Source organism: Pan troglodytes, chromosome 23 (genome assembly GCF_028858775.2).
Source record: "Pan troglodytes isolate AG18354 chromosome 23, NHGRI_mPanTro3-v2.0_pri, whole genome shotgun sequence".
Classification (NCBI taxonomy): Eukaryota; Metazoa; Chordata; class Mammalia; order Primates; family Hominidae; genus Pan; species Pan troglodytes.
The window spans coordinates 45,875,207-45,898,900 of record NC_086016.1 but is presented as its reverse complement, the minus strand read 5'-3'; the positions used below and the strand labels follow the sequence as shown (position 1 = coordinate 45,898,900).

The 23,694-nt window shown below is 56.2% G+C and overlaps 1 protein-coding gene across 3 annotated transcripts; it reads left to right on the top strand.

Annotated features, from left to right (window-relative positions):
• Positions 1-9,977: 9,977 nt before the first annotated feature.
• PNPLA5 (patatin like phospholipase domain containing 5) lies at positions 9,978-22,395 on the top strand. Of its 3 annotated transcripts, none has more exons than XM_525619.8 (9): positions 9,978-10,303; positions 10,697-10,929; positions 12,127-12,192; positions 12,453-12,662; positions 14,320-14,380; positions 15,481-15,666; positions 17,624-17,756; positions 20,360-20,476; positions 21,186-22,395. In XM_525619.8, exons 1-9 carry the CDS (start codon positions 10,111-10,113, stop codon positions 21,274-21,276), a joined length of 1,290 nt encoding a protein of 429 aa, XP_525619.5. In that variant the 5' UTR covers positions 9,978-10,110; the 3' UTR covers positions 21,277-22,395. The 3 variants fall into 3 exon arrangements, with proteins under 3 accessions (XP_525619.5, XP_054531909.1, XP_054531910.1); XM_054675934.2 differs by having other exon boundaries at positions 12,453-12,666; positions 14,324-14,380; positions 21,186-22,394; XM_054675935.2 differs by lacking the exons at positions 9,978-10,303; positions 10,697-10,929 and having other exon boundaries at positions 11,982-12,196; positions 12,476-12,662; positions 21,186-22,394.
• Positions 22,396-23,694: the final 1,299 nt, after the last annotated feature.

The following is a 23,694-nucleotide window of genomic DNA, read 5'->3' as shown; positions in this document are numbered from 1 at the left end:
GGGGTGGTCCAGTTGGAAGGCTACAGCACCAGCAGGCACTCACGGTGAGAGGGAGGGTGGCTGGACCATGGAGCAAAGACTGGGTCAGGATTGAGGAGGGAGAATTGGTGGGAGGTGGCCACCAGCCAAGGGTGAGTGAGAAGGCATCAAGAGCCTCTCTCAGCCAGGCGCAGTGGCTCACACCTGTAATCTCAGCACTTTGGGAGGCTGAGGCAGGCGGATCACAGGAGATCAGGAGGTCGAGACCAGCCTGGCCAACATGGTGAAATCCCGTCTGTACCAAAAATACAAAAATCAGCCAGGCATGGTGGCAGGTGTCTGTAATCACTGCTACTTGGAAGGCTGAGGCAGGAGAATCACTTGAACCTGGGAGGTGGAGGTTGCAACGAGCTGAAACCATGCTACTGCACTCCAGCCTGGGCGACAGAGCAAGACTCTGTCTCAAAACAAAAAAAAAAAGCCCCTCTCAGGTGTCTGCCCTGGCAGGGTGACAGGTACTCGTGGGCTTGATGACAAGGTGATGGCAGGGTGACAAGGCCCTGGTTCCTGCTCCCACTCCTTAGCTGCCTTTGTCTCTCCTGTGGCCTCCTCTGCCTGCTCACTGGGCCACCAAGCCACGCTATGGCTTGTCCAGCACCCTGGCCAATGCCAGGCTTGGCACCTCCCCCACTGGGTGCCGTGTCTCTTGGCAGCCCGGGTTCCAGGGGTGGTCTGTCCATACAGCCCTTGGCTGGTTACCTGGAGCCCCCCAAGCCCACCCCTACCCATGATGGGTACCCAGAGAGTGCTGGAGACAAAGCTCCTGGGCAACTTTCTCCCTGACTGTGTTGCTGGCTGGCTCTGGGCCCTGAGAGGGCTCTGCTGGGGGCTCAGTCCCCATCCCCTCCTCCTTGTCTTCCAAGCCAGGAAGCTTTATTTTCCCCCTCCAGGAGGATGGAGCCCAGGCTTCGTGGGGTGCTCCTAGCTGAGCTCAGGTTCTGTGAGAGGCCTAGTGGCTTCCAGGTCCCTGTGCAGGGGAGTGTGGGGTGCGCACAGAAAGGAAAGCACGATTCTGGAACCACAGGGCAAGTGTGACTGGAGGGTTTCTGACCCCCCCGTTCTGATCCTGGCACTGACATTTCCTGGCTGCTGGGCCCTGGGTTATTTACGCAAACTTTCTGAGTCTCAGCTCCCTGTTAAGCGGGGGTGATATGCCTGCCACTCAGCAGGGGTGTCGAGGGTTAAGTGCTCTCTGGAGCTGAGTCCTCAGAAGGCACCAGGAGCTGGTGGCTTGGTTATTGTCATGATTGGCAGCTGGAGGTAGAGCAACCTGCTGTGGGAGACAGTCACCATCCCCATGTCCTGGGACGTGACGGCCACTGCTGTGCCCAGCACCTTTGGCACATCCCTCATCTCATCCTCACAATTGCTCAGGGAGAGGTGGCCCTGAACACCTCCATTTCACAGATGGGAAGACTGAAGTGCTGTCTTAGTCGGTCTTCTGCTGCTATCACAGAAAACCTGAGACTGAATCATTTATAAAGAAAAGGGACTTATTTAGCTCACGGTTCTGGAGGCTGGGAAGTTCAAGATTGAGGAGCCACATCAAGTGAGGGATGTCTGGCTGCATCATAACATGGCACAGGGAGAGGAAGGGAGAGCAAGACAGGTCAGACCCACAGGATAATGGCTGGAGTGCAATGGCGTGATCTCAGCTCACTGCAACCTCCACCTTCCAGGTTCAAGCAATTCTCCTGCCTCAGCCTCCTAAGCAGCTGGGATTACAGGCACCTGCTGCCACGTGCAGCTAATTCTGTTGTATTTTTAGTAGGGATGGGGTTTTGCCATGTCAGGCAGACTGGTCTCAGACTCCTGACCTCAGGCGATTCACCCAGCTTGGCCTCCCAAAGTGCTAGGATTACAGGTGTGAGCCACCACACCCGGCCCTGATTACCTCTTAAAGGTCCCATGTCTTAATACTGTCACAATGGCAATTAAATTTCAACCTGAGCTTTGGAGGGGATACAGAGGGCACAGGCACAGCAGGGTCAAGTGACTTGTTCAAGGTCTCTGACCTGGTCAGTGGCAGAGCTGAGATTAGAAACACGTCTGTCAGTTTGCAAAGCCCATGCTGACTGCCTGGCAACACAGCCACCCAAGACAGGCAAGGAGAGGGCTTCCGGGGCCAGGGGAAGGAGACAGCCCACCCAGAGCCCTTGTGCAATGCTTTCTGGCACAACAGGGCCTCCTGAAAAGACAGGTGGCAGCCTGGGGCACAGACTGGAGCCACTCTGCCTGCCAGTTCCCAGCTGGGTTAACCTGGGCAAGTTGCTTCATCTCCCTGGGCCTCAGTGCGAAATGCAGATAATCCAAGCACCTCACCTCCTGAGTTGTCATGAGGTAATCAGCTAATGATTAGAAAGTTACTTCACCTCTACCGGGCACAGTGGCTCATGCCTGTAATCCCAGCACTTTGGGAGGCCAAGGCGGGCAGATCATGAGGTCAGGAAATCGAGACCATCCTGGCCAACATAGTGAAACCCCGTCCCTACTAAAAATACAAAAAAAAAAAAAAAAAAAAAAAAAATTAGCCAGGCATGGTGGCAGGTGCCTGTAGTCCCAGCTATGTGGGAGGCTGAGGCAGGAGAATCGTTTGAACCCAGGAGGTGGAGGTTGCAGTGAGCCGAGATCACACCACTGCACTCTAACCTGGTGACAGAGCAAGACTCCGTCCCCTGCCCTACAAAAAAAGAAAGTTACTTCATCTCACATTTCACCGTGCCTCTATTTCCCAATCTGTAAAGCAGGGCTGACGGCAGTGGTTTGCTGCAAGGATTGAAGAAATTAACCCGGGTAAAATGCTTCCAGGGGTGCCTGGGACATTACACACTCAATCTGCATCAGCCATCATCTCTCCAGCCTGGCCCCCTCCTCCTTATCACTCCCCCACACAGGGTCCTGCTTCCTTGAACAGCCAATCTGCTCTAACATCTTTGCTTATGCTGCTTCTGCTGCCTGGCAGAGGCCCTAGCCCCAGATATCCTATTTGTCATTTAGGTCTCAGCTTCAAACCCATCATCTCCAAGAAGCCTTCCTGACCACGAAATATGGAGTAGCTCCCTCTCCATGACGCCTTTGCTACAGCCTTTCTCACTAGCTGACCCAACTCTTGCTGACTTTTATTTCATTCTCTTCCTTTCATTTCATTTTGGTCGGTTTCACAGGATGGACACCCCGTGAGACTCGTGGTCAGTCTGGGTCTCAGCTGTATTCCCAGAAACCAGAACAGCCCTGAGCAGCTCTCCCAGGCCAGGTAAGTCCTCAGTTCCCCAAAAGGCCAGCTCCCAGCTCCACACCCATCACTGGGCTGTCAACAGCTGCCCAGGGCCGTGGGAAGCTGCCCTCCATCCCGATCACAAGGAGGGCCTCTGACCTAAGGCCGTGGCTGCTCCTGGCTTCGTGGCCTGGCTAGCTAGTGTCCTGGTATCTAGGGCACCATGGGCTGGAAGAACGGTTGTCAGACTTGGCAGCATCCTGGAACCGGCTGCCTGCAGTCCTGGACTGGTCAGAGGAGGAGACTGGCAGAAATTCAAAGGGGTCAGGAGACATTTGGACTTGAATGTGGGGAAAGGGGTTTGGGCGCCCAGGTCCTGGAGTGAGTGGGGTGGGAGCCGTGACTCAGACCAGGTCCTGGAGTGAGTGGGGTGGGAGCCATGACTCAGACCAGGTCCTGGAGTGAGTGGAGTGGGAGCCGTGACTCAGAGCAAGTGCTGTGCAAGCTTCTGTGGCATCAGCTCCTGCAAGGGTGCAGGGCGGGATCAATACCAACCTGTCAAGGTGAGCTGTGTCAGGCCCTGGGACTTTGCTGCCTCTCTACAATGTCTTAGATCCCTCGTCTAGTCCGTAGCTTGCTCCAGGGCTGGCCCAGCTGCCTGGCCCTATGCCCTAGGGCATCAGGGAAAAAGGCGGACAGGGCACAGGGGAGATGAGGTCTTCCCAATCCTGGGGATGGAGGCAGTGAGAGGAGGAGGAGGAACTGGGAGTCTCCACGTTACCTTGACTAAGCAGTTTCCCTCTGCACTTCGGTTTCCCCTCCTGTTAGCTGGTGGCTGATCTGGGGACACCTGACCCCACATTTCACTCCTTGTTCTTATCTTACGAAGTTGACAGCAGTGCCCAGCTCCAGCATCCAGGGCCTTTGGTGCTCACCCACGCCTGTGGCTGTTCTGTGCCCGCCCCCAGCACTGCTCTTACCACCCAGCCCCTGCAGTACCATCCACCCCACAGCGCCTGCCTTGCCCATCTCTGCTGGAACCCACTTAAAAAAAAATTTTTTTTGGTATTAAACAAACCTATTTAAAAATGTTAATATCGGCCGGGCGCGGTGGCTCACGCCTGTAATCCCAGCACTTTGGGAGGCCGAGGCGGGTGGATCACGAGGTCAGGAGATCGAGACCATCCTGGCTAACACGGTGAAACCCCGTCTCTACTAAAAATACAAAAAATTAGCCGGGCGTGGTAGTGGGCGCCTGTAGTCCCAGCTACTCGGGAGGCTGAGGCAGGAGAATGGCGTGAACCCGGGAGGCGGAGCTTGCAGTGAGCCGAGATCGCGCCACTGCACTCCAGCCTGGGCGACAGAGCGAGACTCCGTCTCAAAAAAAAAAAAAAAAAAAAAAGTTAATATCAGGGCCAGGCGCAGTGGCTCACACCTTTAATCCCAGCACTTTGGGAGGCCGAGGCAGGCTGATCATCTGAGGTCAGGAGTTCGAGACCAGCCTGGCCAACATGGTGAAACCCCGTCTCTACTAAAAATACAAAAATTAACCGTGCACGGTGGCACATGCCTGTAGTCCCACTTACTCAGGAGGCTGAGGCAGGAGAATCATTTGAACCCGGAAGACGGAGGTTGCAATGAGCTGAGATGGAGCCATTGCACTCCAGCCTAGGTAACAGAACAAGATTCTGTCCCCCGCAAAAACAAATAAACAAACAAACAAAATGAGCTGGGCATGGTGGCGTGAGCCTGTAATCCCAGCTATGCTGGAGGCTGAGACAGGAGAATCTCTTGAACCCGGGAGGCAGAGGTTGCAGTGAGCCGAGGTGGCAGTGAACCAAGAATGCGCCATTGCACTCCAGCCTGGGTGACAGAGTGAGACTCGGTCTCAAAAAAAAAAAAAATTTTTTTTAAATAAATAAATAAATACAAATGCTAATATCAGGAAATCTTGGCAAAGGGTAGCCATGAACACTGTACTTTTCTCACAACTTTTCTGAAAATGGGAGATGATATCAAAATAAAAAGCACCCAGGCAGGTGCTGTACCTGGGAAGAAAACGGGGGCGGTGGGCAGGGGGGGCGGGTAGAAGGACTCTCAAAAAAGAAAAGGTGGAGTCCAGGAGTCCAGGAGGCAGAGGAAAGGCTTGGAGAGGACGAACTAGAGCCATGTGGCTGGTGAGAGGCAGGGTCTCACTCCATTGCCCAGGCTGGTCTCAGGAGCGGCCCTTCCCCACCTGACTGACGCCCCTCATGCTTGTGCCTCTGCTGTCCGGGAAACAAGCCACGGTGCACGTGGCCCCTAGTGCCTCCTGGAGGTCACCATGCACACATCAGCCCTCAGTCCCTATCACCAAATAATGGATGCCTGGTCACCCTTCCCCACTTGGTAACACCAAGCACCCACCTTCCCAGACCTGCCCTCAGAAAACCCCGGGTTAGTGGAAGTTGGGTAGCGCCCTGGGCCCCAGCCAGAAGCCAGTGCTGCCCCATGTCCCTCCCCCAACAGGAGCCATTTCAATCCTCCACACCCTCCCCTCACTCTCAGGGTTGCAGTGCAAACGCGTGGGTGCCCATTGTCCGCTGGGGCAGAGCAGCAAGTGCTGAGGCCCCTGGCTGATTTTGCACACTAGTCAAACCAGTTATTAGCACCTGTTTCCCAGATTGGAGGAGGGAGCTTTTCTGGGGCTGGGATTGAATCCACTTACCTAAAATTCCCCAGACTTTAGGCAGGCTCCACATTGTGACAGGAATTTAAAAAGAGTAAGTGATAACTAGCACGTACCAGGGACCCTGCTCAGTGTTTTACAGACATCAGTCATCCTTTTCAACCCCAAAGGTAACCCTATGAGGGCCGTCCTGCCACATCTCCACTTGCAGAGGGGAAACTGAGGTGTGTGACACCCAGAGGCCTGTAAGCAATCGGTGAATGTGGCCAGGCCCCAAACATGACGTGCTCGGACCACTGTTCTACTGAGTGGAGTAACGGGGGGACTGAGGCAGGTGCTCTACCTGGGGAGAAAATGCTGGGGCAGAGGGACTCATGGAAAAGAAAAGGTGGAGTCCAGGAGGCAGGGGAGGGGGCTTGGAGGGGACAAGCTAGAATCATGTGGCTGGTGGGGAGGGGCTTTTTATTTTTATTTTTCCAAGATGGGGCCTCGCTTTGTTGCCCAGGTGGGAGTGCAGTACTGCAACCCCGGCTCACTGCAGCCTCCAACTCCTGGGACCAGGCAACCCTCCCGCCTCAGCCTTTCAAGTAGCTGGGACCACAGCTGTGAGCCTGGCTAATTTTTATTTTTGTAGAGATGGGGTCTCGCTTTATCGCCCAGGCTGGTCTGGAACTCCTATTCTTGAGAATTTTCCCTATAGTCATAAGAAATATTGGTTTTTAACCTTATTTTTTTCTAATGTCTTTGTCTGGTTTGGTATCTGGGTAATACTGGCCTCATAGGATATGTTGGGAAATGTTCCTTCTTCCTCTATTTTTCATAAGAGTTTGTGAGGGATTCGTTGAATTTTTCTTTTTCTTTTTTTTGTCGGGGGGACAGAGTCTCACTCTGTCACCCAGGCTAGAGTGCAGTGGTGAGATCTCAGCTCACTGCAAACTCTGCTTCCTGGCTCAAGTGATTCGCCTGCCTCAGCCTCCCGAGTAGCTGGGATTACAGGCGCACACCACCACACCTGGCCAATTTTTGTATTTTTAGTAGAGACGGGGTTTCGCCATGTTGGCTGGCTGGTCTTGAACTCCCGACCTCAGGTGATCCGCCCGCCTCGGCCTCCCAAAGGGCGGGGAGAATAGATGTGAGCCACCCTGCCCAGCCCAAGGCTTATTTTTTTAAGCTTTATGACATTCACATGGTCAAGTACGTGGATTGTGAATGCAATCACATTCACATGGGGAAGTTTTTTGCGGGTAAACAACCATGTAATCAGAGCGACCTACGAAGCATTTCCAGCATCCAAGAAGCCCCCAAGCCCCTCCCAGTCACCTCTTCCTGTAGCAGGGAGTTTGGGAGACTAAGAATGTAAGTGCAGGGCCCTAGGACGGACCCACCTGTTGCCCCCTATTGCCTTGAAGAACCTGCAAGGGGCCTCCAGTGCTCTGTGGAAGCAAACCCCACTTCCTTTTGGAGACACTTCCGTGCAAGACTGGCCTCAGGGTGGCCCAGTACGTTTGGTTATGCTTGCTTTGGATTTAGGGAGGTATAATAGAATTAGCATTATTTCCAAGAATGGGAAGCCCAGAGGCCTGGACAATATGGCAAAGGACCGGGTGGACCAGGTGCATCTTCCTTGACACCAGCTCGCCCACAACTGTCCTGTGGATGGCCAGGTCAGGCAGACACAGAGAGGGTAGGAGACTTGCTGAGGGTCACACAGCCAGCAAGCCTGAACTCCCGACATCTTCCCTTGCAGGCTCCTGCCCTTCCTGCAACCTCCCAAGCCACCCCAGAAGTGAGCCTGCCTTGGTTCAGCTGCTGGTTCCAGGGCAGCTCCCTGAGAAGATGGTGCTGCTGGGGAAGGCCGTGCTTCTAGACACTTCTGCTAGACTTGCCACCAGCCCCATCATTCTGGTGATGCCACCAGCCAGACTGTTTTCCCACTTGATGTTGACCAGTCACCCACCCTGAGCTCTGTGCTGCCTGCTGTCTCTGGGGGGCCTAGACAGCCCACACCAAAATGCAAGACCCAATTCCTGAAGCATCAAGCACGCAGAAACTCAGCCTGGCTCCAGGCCTTACGCTTCCTCCCACAGCCCCGCACCACCTGCCCTCACCGCCATGCCTGCTCTCTCCCGCTGGCTGGCTTCTCACTCCTCCCTACTCCTCCCTGCCTGGTGCCTTTGCTCAAACTCTTCCCTCTGTGCCCATCTCCCTTTCTCCCCGTGGTGAACCCTTGATCGACCTCCAAGGTCCTGCTCAAACCTTGCTTTTTCTCCGAAACCTCCGGAACATGTCCCCGCTGAACTCCCAGCCCCTGAACTCCTCCCTTCCTGAACTCACACTGGTGGTCCACTGTTCCAGGGAGGCTCAGTCTGCCTCCGGCACAGTCACAACTGTGGGTGAAATGTTCCTGGCTGTGCCTGCTGTGACCTGGTTCCCTCCTGGAGCAGAGTCAGCACATGGCTTCTAATTACCCCCTGCAGCTGGGGCTGGGTCCTTCCCGCAATGGAGATAGCCTGGGGTACCTGCCACCAGGTGGGTGAGTCTGTGCAGGCCCATGGTCCTTGAGGCAAGGATGCCGCCCCTGGTGTGGGATCAGCAAAGCCCGGTACCACCCACCTCTGTGGGAGGGGAGGCTGGGCTGGCCTGTCCCAGGGTGCCTTCTGCACCCAGTGCCCATGGGCAAGCTGCCCTTCACTCCCAGGTCAAGGAAGAGGTGGGTGTGAAGATAAGAGAAGCAGATCCTCCCACCTCTTCCTCCGAAAATGACCCACCCAGGCCATGGGCTGAGCATTCAGTCCACAAACACTGTGCCACACTCCTTCCAGGCACAGATGGAGGACCTGGCCCTCAAGGAGCTCACATGAGAAGGCACTGATATGTGCCATGTGATTAAAGCAGTAACACAGGGACGGGCGCAGTGGCTCCTGCCTGTAATCCCAGCACTTTGGGAGGCTGAGGTGGGCAGATCATCTGAGGCCAGGAGTTCGAGACCAGCCTGAGCAGCATGGTGAAACCCTGTCTCTACCGAAAATAACAAAAATTAGCTGGTCGTGGTGGTGCGTGCCTGTAGTCCCAGCTACTTGGGAGGCTGAGGCAGGATAATTGCTTGAACCTGGGAGGTGGTGGTTGCAGTAAGCCGAGATTGTGCCACTGCACCCCAGCCTGGGTGACAGAGTGAGACTCTGCCTCAAAATTAAATAAATAAATAAATAACATAGCGGTTGCCATTGATTGTGTGCCACTTGATTAAAACAATCACCGTAGTAACCATTGTTTGTGTGCTTATCCAGTGCCGGGCGCTATTCCAAACACGTTACTTGCATTAACTCTAATCCTTACCGGTCCTATGGAGTAAGTAATGTTATTATCCCCACTTGATGGATGAGAAAACTGAGGCACAGATCAGTTAAATTATCCAGGGTCACCAGCCAAGACATTCTGGAGCCAGAATTGGAGCCCAGACAGCCCTAATCACTACAAACCCAAGTTCTTGGAGCTTTGCAGTTTATAAAGCACTTTCCAATGGATTGATTAGGGGAGGAGGGAGGAGGTGGGATGTTTGAGCAGGCTGTAGTGGTAGGTGAGGCTTGGAGAGCGGGTGAGCCAGGGGAAGGTGCAGTGGTGCTGGCTGGAGCGGGGGCTGGCCCCGAGACCTCTCTTTTCCTCAAGTCCCTCCCTGGAACCAGCACAGCTGCGGACTTAAGCCTGGTTTGACCCCAAGACCAGGTGTCCTGGGTCCGACTCTGCCAATTCCTGGCTGTCACCATCCTGGGCTGCGCCTCAGTTGCCTCATTTGCGTAATGAGGACTGGAATAACATCTGCCCAGACTACCAGAGATCAGGCAAGATTTGGTCCCACTCCCCTGCCGTGTCACCCAGAAATCTATGACCCGATGCGGATCCGGGGCGGGCGCGTGGGGGCGGCGCCAGCGTATACACAGCGCGCGGGCACTTCTGGGGCACACCTGGCGCACAACTGGAGTGGGGGCTGATCGCGACCCGGGGACTTCATTGGCTGGGGCGCAGGTGACGCAGCCCGGGGGCGGCGCAGGGAGCACCAGCACCAGCCCCAGCCCGGCTCCCTCCAGAGCCCACATTTGGGCCCAGCCCCGTCCAAGGCTGCATCCCGGCCCTATCCCGGGTCACGGAGTGACCCCTCCTCGTCCCGATCACCCCGCCCGGTCCACCCGCCATGGGCTTCTTAGAGGAGGAGGGCAGATGGAACCTGTCCTTCTCCGGCGCCGGCTACCTGGGCGCCTACCACGTGGGCGCCACCGAATGCCTGCGCCAGCGAGCCCCGCGCCTCCTCCAGGGCGCCCGCCGCATCTACGGTTCCTCGTCTGGGGCGCTCAACGCAGTCAGCATCGTCTGCGGCAAGTCGGTCGGTGAGTCCCGGACCGCGGGGGCGAAAAGGGGCGGGGACAGCTTAATGAAAGCGGATTGAGCCCAGAGACGCTGGTGCCTGGCGCTGTGCTCTGCGCCCTCTACCCCCGGCACAGCCTCACTTAATCCCATGAGAACATCGAGTGCTGGGGACTAGGTGACCCCCATTTGCAGAGGAGGGATCGTGGCTCAGAGCCAGAAACTCTGTTTCCCAGGTCGGCAGGGCAAAAAGTGAAAAGGTGAACGGATCATTTGAATCCGGGGCCGAGCCCAGAAATTCTGAGCTGGAGTGGGGAGGACCCCGCTCCCACTGCACCTAGGAGGGCAGTGGGGGTGTGGAGGGACTGGCAGGACCCCTGGGCCCTGAGGTCTCCCTTTCCCTGCCCCCACTGCAGACTTCTGCTGCTCCCACCTCCTGGGCATGGTTGGGCAGTTGGAGCGGCTGAGCCTAAGCATCCTGCACCCGGCCTACGCGCCCATCGAGCACGTCAAGCAGCAGCTGCAGGACGCTCTGCCCCCCGACGCCCACGTCCTGGCCTCCCAGCGGCTGGGCATTTCGCTGACCCGCTGGCCTGACGGACGCAACTTCTTGGTCACTGACTTCGCCACCCGCGATGAGCTCATCCAGGTGTGGGGTGGGGGGTGCCCAGGGCTTGGCTGGTGGGCGGGCTCCATCTAGTCCAGAGTGATATCCAGGTACTTCCCCGTCAGACGTTTCTGCAGGGGCGGAAGGAGGGAGGGCGGGTGGACCTGTTTGTAGGTGAGGAAACTGAGGCCCAGAGAGGGTCGGCAGGGTGGGTCTGGAGACTTTCCAGGTTGCTGCACACAGAAGGGTCTGGCTGGGGCCCGGCAGAGTCAGGCTGCTGAGTCAGGGCCCCCACAGGGACTGCTCTTTCCAGAGGGCAGCTGGCTAGCCCCAGCCTCCACCCCACTCCATCCTCCCGCCGCTTTTTGGCGGTGGGTTGACATTTATTGAACACCTATTATGTGCCAGTCACTATTCTAGGCACTGTGACTGTAACAGGGAGCAAAACAGACAGAAACCCTTGCCTTCCTGGGGCTTCTATGCTCAGTGGTTCTGGGGGGCAGGCGGTATCGATAATGAACTCATCTCCAAGTAAGGAGGTAAGGAACCATCCAGTATTGAAATGAAATAGGATGTCTAAAAAAGATGCTTCACATACACCCTGACACTATTATTTGCCAATAGTGTGCACGCGCACGCTCAAGTGCAGGCACACAGTGTGACAACCAAAAATGTCTCTGACATTGTTAGGTGTCCTGTAGGGGAGAAAATCACTCCTAGTTGAGAACCACCAACCCAGAGCTTGCAAACTTTTGAATATAGGACTTTGTCTCATGGAACCCTTGGAAACGTCCCAACTCTCTCTGGGAGGTGCAGAACCCATCCTGGTCCTGACCAGATGGAGATGCAGGTGACAGTTTTGTTCCCACAGACTGATAACAGTCATGGCAGCTAATGTGTACTGAGCACCTACTATGTGCCAGGCCCCATCCCAACCGCTACACAGGCAAGGAGTCTGGGCCACTCTTTGGGGTCCCCGGCTGGCTTCCTCAGGAGCCTGCACCTGGCCTCCTTCCCTGCACACCCACAGAAAGAGGAGGTGGGTGTCAAGACAGAGGTGCTCCAATCCCTGCTTCCCTTGGAGAGCTTGGCTGGGAGGTGATGCCTCAGCTCCCTCATCTGGACGTGGGACTGATGACACCTCCTTTGCAGGCTGTTGGGATTAGAAACCATGCCTAGGGAGGTTCTGAATGCAAGAAGCATGCACAGTTGTGTTCCCGCTGACTCTTCTCTTCCTAGGCCTTGGTCTGCACCTCATACTTTCCTTTCTACTGCGGGCTGATCCCCCCCGAGTTCAGAGGGGAGGTGAGTGCACTTTGGAACCCCATTCTGTGCTCTGGGCAGCCTGGGGTGCACACCGTGGAGAGGTGCTTGGGTGGAGGAAACCAGCGCTCCTTGAACACCTACTGTGTGCCAGGCCCTCCCCCTGCTCCTGGGGGGCGTTCAGCCTCCTGGGCTGGAGTGGCCCTGGTGACTCAGGGACAGCTGGAGGGTCACCGGCTGCAGCCAGTGTATGAGGCCCTCTGAGAGGGCAGCACCACCCACCTGCTCCCCACAAATTGCAGCGCTACATCGATGGGGCTCTGAGCAACAACTTGCCCTTTGCGGACTGCCCCTCCACCATCACGGTGTCACCCTTCCATGGGACAGTGGACATCTGCCCCCAGAGCACCTCCCCCAACCTGCATGAGCTGAACGTCTTCAACTCCAGCTTCCAAATCTCCACTGAGAACTTCTTCCTGGGGCTCATATGTCTCATACCCCCCAGCCTCGAGGTAGGTCTGGCCCTGTGATGGTGTTAGAGGCTTGGCCAAGGTCAAGGGCCCCGTGAGTCAGACTCTGTGTGCTCCTAACCCCCACTGCCCCCCGAGCCTGAAGGCAGTTACAACACATGTCCCGAGTCTCACAGCCAAACACCTGAATCCTAAGCTTGGGGTTCAGTTGTGTCCTTACTGTTCTTGCTGCCCTGAGCCAGTGATGAATGAGGACTGGCCCCATGTCAATGGGACACACTCACGCCAACTCTGCTCAGCTGGCCTTTGAGCAGGGCCTTTGCCTGTGCTCCTCTGGGCCAGGGTCTATAGGCAGGTACCGTTATCATTTCCATTTCTCAGGGGAGGACGCTATGGCTCAGAGAGGTTAAGCAACTTGTTCAAAGTCACACAGACTGGAAGCAGCAAAACCAGGATTCAGACCTAGAGCTGGCTCAGGCCCATGCTCTTGACCACTGTCCTTGACTGTGGCCAAACTGACCATCCATTGTAGAGGCAAGGCACAAATGCAAAGAAAAAAAATGAAGGAAGGGTTTTTTTACCCCTTGGTATTTCTGGAAAACAGATAATTTGACAACTATTGAAATATACTCCTCCTGGCCGGGTGTGGTGGCTCATGCCTATAATCCCAGCACTTTGGGAGGCCAAGGCTGGCAGATCACTTAAGGTCAGGAGTTTAAGACCAACCTGGCCAATATGGTGAAACCCTGTGTCTACTAAAAATACAAAAATTAGCTGGGCATGGTGGCGCATGCCTGTAATTCCAGCTACTCAGGAAGCTGAAGCAAGAGAATTGCTTGAACCTGGGAGGTGGAGATTGCAGTGAGCCGAGATAGTGCCATTACGCTCTAGCCTGGGTGACAGAGTGAGACTCCATCTCAAAAAAAAGGAAAAAAAAAAGAAGGAAAGAAAGAAACACACACACACACACACACACACACACACACTCCTCTGCCCCATCCACATCCTGGCTCTTCCTTGTCCCTTCTACCTCTCAGGTTTGTGTAGTGCTTTCTAAGTCACGAGACAAAGTCACGTTCATTTACTCCGGTACTCCCCACACCCCTGGGCGGGCAGGAAACCCCAGCCCCATTTTCTAGATAAGGAAGCTGAGGCACTCAGAGAGTTGGCACTGCCATGCTGAAGTCTCACAGCAAGGATGTGAGGGGGACAGCACCCTTTGCCACCAGTGGGACTTTAATCAGACAGGCAAGTGGGGCTCCTGGTTGCTCAGCCCACCTCAGTGTGGTACTGGAAGTGAACATCGAAGGGGCAAAGGGAACCCCCTCCACTGCCCTACAAGGGGCCAGACAAAGTCCCAGCCATCCCAGGCCTTGTTATCCCATTTTCCAGAGACAGAAACTGAGGCAAGAGAGGGGAGGGGCTGGGGCAAGAGCAGCCAGGGTGTCTCAGGGGGGAGATGCAATGGTCCTGCAGGGACAGAACTAGCCAAGCAGATCTGTTCTGCCTGCAGGCCTCTGGCCCCTCCTGCCCAGTGCTAAGGTCCCCAGGGGTCCCTGAGCCCTGTTGAACAGTCACTTGGGGAGAATAGGCTGGGCTGGGACTATCTCCAGTTGAAGATAAGTCTCTGGCCTGTGACATCCACTCGAGGGGCAGGTCCAGGCCTTGCCCGTCCCACCCTCGCCCTGTGTGTTGGCAGGTAGTGGCCGACAACTGCAGACAAGGCTACCTGGATGCCCTGAGGTTCCTGGAGAGACGTGGTAGGTGGCAGTCCCACAGTGGCTGGGGATCATGTCCCACATGGTGCCAGGTAGACCCTGCCTCTTGGGCCTTTGAGCTGCTAGGGACATGGGCTAACTCAGTCTCTTCCTCATCATCTGCTCTGTGCTGGACCTGAGCTGAGTACTGGGGACTCAGAGAAGAATCACATACAAGTTCCACTGTTGAGCAGCCTGCAGCCTCGTACAGGGGGACAGACTCAGAGAGAGACAACCCAGGGAGATGGGTGTAGTGACAGAGGGATGCTCAAGGCTGTGGGAGTCCAGAGGAGGCATTGGACTCAGCCTGGGGGTTGGGGGTAGGCAAGGAGGGCTTCCTGGAGGCAGTGACAGATAAGTTGGGTTTTGACTAGTTATGAAGACACCAGCAAAATTGAAGATTCCAGCAAAAGAAGAGGGCATTCTAGGCAGAGGGAAAAACAAGAGAGAAGGGACAGAGGCAGGCACCTTGAGGGCACATAACTCAATATGGCAGGAGGGGTGTGTGTGTGTGTGTGTGTTCATGGGGCAGTGGGTGTGCCAGAGAGGTCTGGGCTGGAGAGCCTGAACATCATCCACAGGACAGAGCTCTTCAAATTGGTGCAACAGACATTCAGACACAGGCCACCTGGCTCCAGAACTCATGTGCTCAAGTCCTACGTTACAACCAAAAACACACAATCAGGAGGCATTTGGCGAGCGCTTAATATGTGCCCAGACGTGAGCTTAAGCTTTATGTATTTATCTTGTTTAATTCTCAGAGTAACTGTATAAAGCAGGTCTTACTTTTCCTTTTTTACAGAGAGGGAAACTGAGGCAAAGGGCATTGGGTCACATAGCTTGCAGGTGGTGGAGCCAGAATTCGAACTCTGGATTGTGTCTTTGGGGTCTGGGCTCTGATGAGCCACTCGAAAGTAGGCAGGAAGCAGGGCAGAGCAGGGCCAGGGGAAGGAAGAAGGGAGTCATCCGGAATAAGCTGTGGGCCCGTCCCACAGCACAGTGGATCCCCAGAACTGGGTTTGGGCACTGAGGGATGTGGGCAGCATGGGGCGCCTTGGGGAGGCTCAGATGCGTGACTTATCCTCTCCCTTCCCCTGACCCAGGACTCACCAAGGAACCAGTGCTATGGACGCTGGTGTCTAAGGAACCCCCAGCCCCGGCTGATGGAAACTGGGATGCTGGCTGTGACCAACGCCGGAAGGGGGGCCTGTCTCTCAACTGGAAAGTGCCCCATGTGCAAGTCAAGGATGTACCCAACTTTGAGCAGCTCTCGCCAGAGCTGGAGGCTGGTAGGGACTCTACCTGCATTTGCTCACCTACCAGGGCCCTGCACTCAGGGGCCCGGGCTCAGGGACCCTGCCTTGAAGGCACTCGTGGTCTGGAAGAGGACAGGACTCATTTACTGAGCACCTACTAAATGCCAAGTGTGGTACTATGGGCTTTTCACATGTGGCATCGTTCATTCTTCCCCACAACCCTGGGCCTAGGCATTATTCGTACCCACTTCACTGATGAGGAAACCAAACCTCAGAGAAAGGAAGGGACTCACCAAGGGCTCAGAGCCTGCAACTAGGGGATTTGAACCCAAGCCTGTGCCTGCGAAAGCCAGGTCTTTGCCCACTGCCCCGGAAAGGGCGGGAGTGTTGACAGACATAGGAGAGGCACACACAGAGGGTTCTGGATTCCCCAGATGAAAATGAACTCATTTCATCCTTCCAACAACCATCTGAGGATAGTACAGAATTGTTCTCATTGTACAGATGAGGAAACCATAGCACAGAGAAGTTAAGCGACTTGCCCAAGGTCACACAGTAGCAAATGGCAGAACTAGGGGTTCTACTCGGAACCATTTAGTCTGCCCGCCTGCTGTGTGACTAAATGTCACAACTGCAACAACAGGAAAGTACAGAGTCCCACAGGCACATGTAACGATGGTGGGGGGTGACTTTGAGCAGCATCTAAGTGAAGCTGGAAAAGAGATGTTGGCCAGGCCAAGAGGCAGAAGAGCATCGGGGAGAGGGCATGGCACGTGCAAAGGTCCTGGGGTTGGTGAGGGACAGCCAGGAGGTCCCTGTGGCTGCAGCATGAGGGGCAGGCAGCAGAGGTGAGCTTGGGAGGCTGGCAGGGTGGGCAGGTGGCCTCAAAAGCTGTGGGAGGAGCGAGTGAGGTGGGCGGGAGGGGGTGGTGGACCCAGCTGGGTGGGAAGAGGCTGAAGGGGTGGGAGGCTGGGAGGAGAGTGATGGCGGTCGAGGCCAGATCAGGGAGAGTGGGGTGGGCAAGGGGATGAGGAAGGGGGCCCCTTTCCATGCCGGAGACCACACGAGGACGTGCAGAAATGGGCGGGGACCTGTGCCGAACCCCTGAGGTCCAAGCTTGGGATTCTGGAACCCGGCAGTGTGCCTGTAGCCACATGGGGGCACCAGAGAGCTGCCTTGGGTGGAGCACCAACTCCTGGGCTCTGCGCCCTCGCCAGTTGGGAAGGGAATTGTGAATCTCATCTCTAATCCTCACCTGCCTGCCCAGGGAGGAATGTCCTGCTGGGATCCCCAGTTTATGGAGAAGGAAGCTAGGACTCGTCCTAGGACACTCGGCAGGTGGATGTGGAGCAGGGTCTCTGGCCTGTGCTATCTGTGAATCCTCAAATGCTCCGTCTCCAGAGGGCAGTGGCCAGAGTGGACGTGGTGGCCTGAGCCGTGGCCTGGGCTGTGTCTGGAGGCTGGGATTTGGGCTCCGGCTCCGTCCCAGCCCAGATGCTGGTCCCTTCCACTCTGGTCAGGTCAGTGAATAGAGGACCCAGGAAATGGTTGCTGCGGTCATAGTTGCGGCTGTGGTTATTAATAACACTGTCGTGTTACTGTTATTGAGAGAGTGTGGTGAGAGCATCTGTCCCAGCCTAGCAGGCCACAGACTTTCTAGAGGGGCAGAAGAGGTAGAAACAACTCAGGAGCCTGAGAGTCCTCAAGTCCATCCTGGCCCTGCCACTTCCTGTTGATGGTCCTTAGGCAAGTCACTTCTCCACTCTGAACCTCAGTCTCCTCATCTATGAGAGGGCACACACCACTTGTCTCATGGACAACGATGAGCGCAGAGCTACCTGCTGGCCTGTGGTGGGGGCTTGCTCAGTGTTGCTTCTTCATCTGCAGAAGGTGGAGGGGGTGCAGTCTCTTACTGTGTGAAATGGGGGGGCTCAGGTTGCTGGCCCACAGACTCCAGGTGGGCAGGGCCATGCCAGGGCTTCTCTTGCAGCACTGAAGAAAGCATGTACGAGGGATCCCAGCCGGTGGGCCCGCTTCTGGCGCTCGGGGCCTGGACAGGTGCTGACGTACCTGCTGCTACCCTGCACACTGCCCTTCGAGTACATCTACTTCCGCAGCAGAAGGTAAGGCTCGGCCAGGGGGCCTGGGAAGGGCCTGGCTTGTGGCGGAGACTGGTGCCCATGGCAGGAGGGGCGGCTGGCACACTGGGTGGGTAAGGCTGGGCAGGGTGGGGGGAGCCCGGCTGGTGTCCCCACACTGTGTGGTGTTGACTGCATGACTCAGAGCCTCTGTGATCTCCTCTGCAAAATGAGACTGGTGGAGAAGTAGCATGGGGGGTACGACTGGAAGTCGGGGGCTTCCTGGTCGGCCTCCTGGGCCCTACACTGTCTCCGTGACCTTTGACCATTGCTCCACCCATCAGAATCTCAGGTTGGCTGTGTGGCTGGGGCTGGGTCTCTTGAGTCTCAGGCTGGCTGTGTGGCTGGGCCTGAGTCTCTTGACCTCTCTGGGCTACAGGTTTCTTTTCTCTTCTCTTTTCTTTCTTTTCTTTTCTTTTTTTTTTTCTGACAGAGTCTCACTCTATTGCCCAGGCTGGAGTGCAGTGGCGTGATCTTGGCTCACTGCAACCTCCGCCTCCCAGGTTCAAGCGATTCTCCTGCCTCAGCCTCCTAAGTAGCTGGGACCACAGGTGCACACCGCCATGCCCGGCTAATTTTTTTGTATTTTAGTAGAGGCAGGATTTCACCTTGTTGCCCAGGCTGGTGGCAAACTCCTGAGCTCAGGCAATCCACCCGCCTCGCCCTCCCAAAGTGCTGGGATGACAGGCGTGAGCCACCGCTACAGGTTCCTTTTCTGTAAAACAAGCCCCTTCCAAGTGAGGCCGGCTGTGGTTAGGCTCTCAGTAACATTCTGACTTGCCGGTTAATGTGCCCGTCTGCGTCAGTTGTTCATTCATCCCACCAGCAGTTGCTGAGGACCTCTCAGGGGCCAAGGCCTGGCTGGGGGCCATGGAAGCAGCCCCGACGCAGACCCAGCTCCTGGCCTGGTGGAGCTCACGACCTACAAATTATCACACACTCACCTGTAACTACAGCGCCACCTAGAGGTTCTCTGGGAGAGGTCTACACTGGCTTCCAGCTGCGCAGCTCAATCTAGGGACTCTCTGGCCAGGGAAGGCTGCCCGGAGGAGATGACTCTTAGGCTATAATCTGAAGGATGAGTCAGCGTCCACCAGGCAAAGAGGACAAGGAGAATGTTCTCGGCAGATGGAACAGCATGTGCAAAGATCCAGAGGCAGGAGGGAGAAAGGCCCATTCGAGGAGCAGGAAGGGAGGCCAGTAAAGCTGGAGCCTCAGGGAGTGTGCCGTACACGACGCAGGGGAGGCTGGTGGGGCAGACGCACCGAGCTCTGGAGCCAGCTGAGCGTGGTCTTTGTCTGGAGAGTGGTGGAAAGGCTGGGAAGGGTTTAAGCAGGGAGGTGTCATGGGGGGACCTGTATTTTTAAAAATTCTCTGGAAGAAGGTCTATGATGGTGAACCACAGGTCTCTGTCCTGCTCAATGTTGAGTTAATGACTGGGTCAGCCCTGCTGTTTAAATTGCCAGTGGCCCAAAGCCAGGAGAGAGCTTTCTACCGACAGATTCTCCTCACGCTGAGCTGTTTACGGAAACCACAAGTTGAAATCCAAAAGTATAAATGTAAAGTCCAACCTAAAGTTAAAAAAAGAAACTCACTGTGTAAGCCCCAAAGGGGAGCCTGCCCAGACCACAGGGAAGCTCACTCTTGGTATATTTCACAATACATATGTTCAACACATAGGTTGCATTAATAGAGGCAGGAGGTCCAGAGCAAGGGAGGTGACAGTCCAGCTTATGTCTTGCCGTCACACCACACTCTCTGGACTGCATGCCTAGTTTGAGGTCTGGTGTAGGGGCCCCTCCAAGTGTGCTGTGGTGCAGGTTGAGGCCCTGCAGTGCCCAGTGCCTGAGGTGTCCGGCCAGGGCTTTCTCAGGCCTGGCCTCACAGGGCTCTGGCTCTGCAGACAGACTCATGCTGTCTCTCCTCTGTGCTGGGATAACACGCAGTTCCAAGGACCCTGAACCTGGGGCTGGCTCCATCATGGAGGCAGTGGGGAACCACGGGGACATCTTGAGCAAGAGGGGGCTCTGTCAGCTGTGTTTTCGGAGGGCCAGCAGCTTCTGAGAGGAGAGTGGACGAAGGGGCATGGGATAGGGAGGGCAGGGGCTGGCTGGGAGAGAAGAGAGAGAAATGGACGGCAATAAGGAGGACATTAGGAACTATGGGTGAGGTGACTGTCCTCATTTGACAGGTGAAGAAACGGAGGCCCAGACAGGTTCCCTGACCTCTGCAGGTCACCCAGCTGATGGGCAGGGAGGCTGGGCTGTAGCCTCAAGCCAGCCTGACCCCAAAGGTCCACCCTCTCCCTCCCTGCGCTTCCTACTTGTTTCCTCTGGAGTCAAGGAACCTAAGGCCTGGCCACCTCTGCCAAGTTCAAAGTCCATTTTGGATCTTTCCAACCCTGCAGGTGCCCCTGTGGCTCTGACCTGCTCTGCAACAGTGGCCAATGCTGCTGGCCCTTCTTCCCTAACCTGGGCAGCCCTCAGGTGCAGGGCTCCCGGCTGTGCTCTGGGCCTATGGGGAGGGTGGGCTTGGTGGGGCCACACCCCAGGCTCACCTGGGCAAAGCTGAACTGCCCCTTCCTCCAGGTTGGTGGTGTGGCTGCCCGATGTGCCGGCGGACTTGTGGTGGATGCAGGGCCTGCTGAGGAACATGGCCCTCGAGGTTTTCTCCAGGACCAAGGCCCAGCTCCTTGGGCCCATCAGGTGAGGTGGGCAGAGGGCAGGGATGGAGAGGGGGTGGCTGTGCTGGGGGGAACGCACCAGCTGCTTCCCTGGACCCTGGGTAGGCCATCCATGCCATCTGCCTGCCCACCTGCTTACCTGCGTCCCTCTGGCCTACTCATGCAGCCATTGGCACGTGTGTTGGTCACTGCTGTGCGCCCGACCTGTGCTAGATGCTCTATGACAGTCACCTTGGTCAGTCTGCATGACCTGCTCTATGACAGTCACCTTGGTCAGTCTGCATGACCTGCCAGGTGCAGTCACTGGGCCACCCATGGGACAGGTGCCTCTTGCGGCTTCACCAGCTCCCTGCCAGTCCTCCTGCCATTGTTCCAGATGTCCCCACGTGACCTTGGACGAGGCTGGCCCTGTGTGTGGTCTGGCCTACAGTGGCCTGGTCCCTCTTCTCTGACCAGCCCTCCAGACTTGGGGGGTCCCGTGTGGCCCTCCCCCACCCACTCGACAGTTATCTGTTTAGCAGGGACATCAGTGCAGTTCTCTGGGGAGTGGCCATCCCAGGACCTCCCTGACACTTCCAGCTCAGCCACACTGAGGGCCACATGTCCTCCCTCAGAGCAGGATTTGGGGGAAGAGTGACCTGGGTTCACTGTGGCTGCGCCTGCACCCACGTGGTTTCACCTACCCTTCCCGAGCCCCAGGCATTTACCCGTGACTTCTCCTCCCTCCACAGCCCTCTGGCCACTCGCGTCCTGGAAACAAGCCCCCTCCAACCCCAGATAGCTCCTCATAGAGAGGAGCTCGGGCCCACCCACCAGGCCTGAGGGGGCCGAGCAGGGCCAGCCCAGTGACTGGTGTCCCTTGATTCCTGCTCTGGCCTTTGTCCTGTGTGCCCACATCTGCCCCAGCGGGAAGAGGCCCTGCCAATCTCCGTGGAGACCCTGCAGCTTGGAGCCCGTTCCTTGGGGCGCAGCCTGTCAGCATGTCCCCGGTCACTGTGTACCCAGGTCACCTGCCCTCCCTCTTGCCCCGTCTCATCAGGGAGAGAAAGGAGGACAGCCACAGAGACACACGTCTTACTTTCAGAATTTCCACGGGGGGACTAGGAGGGCAGCATTGCTGGGGAGAGGGGGCTCCTGTTCTGCCGTGGAGCTGCCCACGGAGCACCTCACAGAAGATGGAGAAAGTGCCTGATGCCTGCGTCAGAGACCAGAGGAGCCAACTGAGATGGTGGGGTGGGGGTGCTCCCCCCAGACTCTTTCTCAGTCCTGCAGCGGCCCTTGGGGGTGACCCCCGGCATCTACCCCACTCAGGAAACCTTGACTTCTGACTTCCTATCAGGTCCAGAGGGTGGAAGGCCCTGGCAGGAAGCAGGAGGAGGAGGAGAGGGGGGTCTGGGTCTTTTGAGGATCCCAGCTGTGGGTGCTTCTGTTGGGCCCAGTGGCCCCTGCTATCCCCACAGCCTCATCCCTGCAGAAGGTTTGTGACGTAGCTGTGCCTGTACCTGGGGCAGAGAGGATGCCAGGGACACTAGGCCTCTGGCCTCTCCACGAGTCACTGCTCTCCCCATTGGCAGCACGGGACCCATGCTGTGCCCCTGGCCAGGCCCTGAGGAAATGCTCAGCCTTGGTGGAGATGGGGAGGTTAGAGAGATGGAGGCGTGAGTGAGAACGGGAAGCAAAGGAATACACGTGGGAACTAAAGAGAAAATGACCAGCCTGGGCAGCATAGCAAGACCCTGTCTCTAAAAAAAATAATAAAAACTTAGCTGGGCATGGTGGTGCATGCCTGTGGCCCTGGCTACTTGGGAGGCTGAGGATGGAGGATCATTTGAGCCCAGGAGGTCGAGGCTGCAGTGAACCATGATCACGCCACTGCACCCCAGCCCAGGCAACAAAGTGAGCCCCTGTCTCTAAATAAATAAAGAGACAATAAGCCACTCATTCATTCTTTCATTCATTTATCAGCTTATGCTTAGTGAGTTATAGGCCCTGGAGACACAGCCTTGAAGAAACCTTAATTCTGGTGGGCGTGCGGGAGCAGATGCTGAACAACAAATGGGAAAATGTAAATATGAGATTTTTCCAGGAGTGGTGGGGCCGTGAAGAAAACAAGATCGTGTGAGAGTGAGGCAGGGTGGGGGTGAGAGCAACATTGGCCCGGGTGGCCCAGGAAGGCCTTCCTGAGGTGACAACTGAGCTGAGACTGAGGATGAGAGGCTGGGTTTTGCAGGTGAAGGCAATGGCAGGTGCAAAGGCCCTGGGGTGAGCCTGAAGGAGGGAAGGGCCGGCAGTGAGTGGGGGTCGGGGGGAGCAGGGCAGGCGGGGGCTGGGTCAGGAGGGCACTGTCGGGGCATGGCGAGGAGTTTGGTTTTGGGGAGCAAATGTGAGAAAAGGGAGCAAGCAGAGGAAAGGAGGGCCCAGTGCTGCAGTGGGATTGGAAAAGGAGGAGGAAGGGGCAGACAGTGAGCATGCAGGAGGCTGTCCCCTTCCCTCCAGGACCCCCTGGGTCTGAGCAGGACTCTGCCCCTCTGGCCATCTCCTGGGTGGGGGCAGGTACGGACGCTGTCCCTGAAGCAGGAAAAGGCTGTCCCACTTGGAGCCAGGTGGTCCGCGGCGGCTCCCACAACACTGTCTGCAGAGCTGGAATGCTCTATGCACTGCCCCCACCCTCAGCAGCTGGGTTTGGGATTTCCTCCCCCAGTGCAGAGGGGAAACCTGGCCACCTGGGTCACCAGGTGAAGGATTTAGAGGCCTTTAGGAACATTCTTGCTCCCTGTCCTTTGTCCCTTGTCACGGACACAGGCCTCCATGCCCACAGGCACTCAGCCTCCCTTGATCACCCCTCCCTCGTCAGTTCTTTACATAGCAGGGGCTTTGACCTGTGCTTTATCCCCATTGCTTCGCTTTGTGACTTAGACCGGGGAAAGATAGTTGGCCCCTCCCACCTCCCTCTCCATTACCCTCCTTTGCCAAGCAGCGTGTGGGGAAATGTTTCTGGCTCAGATGGTTGAATATCTCAATTGCTTACAACATTCTGCTCTGAAAACGTCTCTTTGATCTCTATTATATGTGGCTTATGCATCAAAGTTATCTGCTGGCAACTTGACAATGGCAGAGTCCGTTCACAAGCATCCCTGGCAGGACTTCATTGTTTTTAAGCACTTCCCTGGTTTTTATCTTATTTAACTCTTAGACTTTTGCTCACGTGGTGCTAAAATCCAACTGCCTGCGTCTTCCCCA

Coding starts and splice junctions, on each gene's coding strand:
- PNPLA5 (XM_525619.8), top strand. CDS start 10,111: ATGGGCTTCTTAGAGGAGGAGGGCAGATGGAACCTGTCCTTCTCCGGC. Junction 10,930..12,126: donor CCCGCGATGAGCTCATCCAG/GTGTGGGGTGGG, acceptor TTCTCTTCCTAG/GCCTTGGTCTGCACCTCATA. Junction 20,477..21,185: donor CAGCTCCTTGGGCCCATCAG/GTGAGGTGGGCA, acceptor CTCCCTCCACAG/CCCTCTGGCCACTCGCGTCC.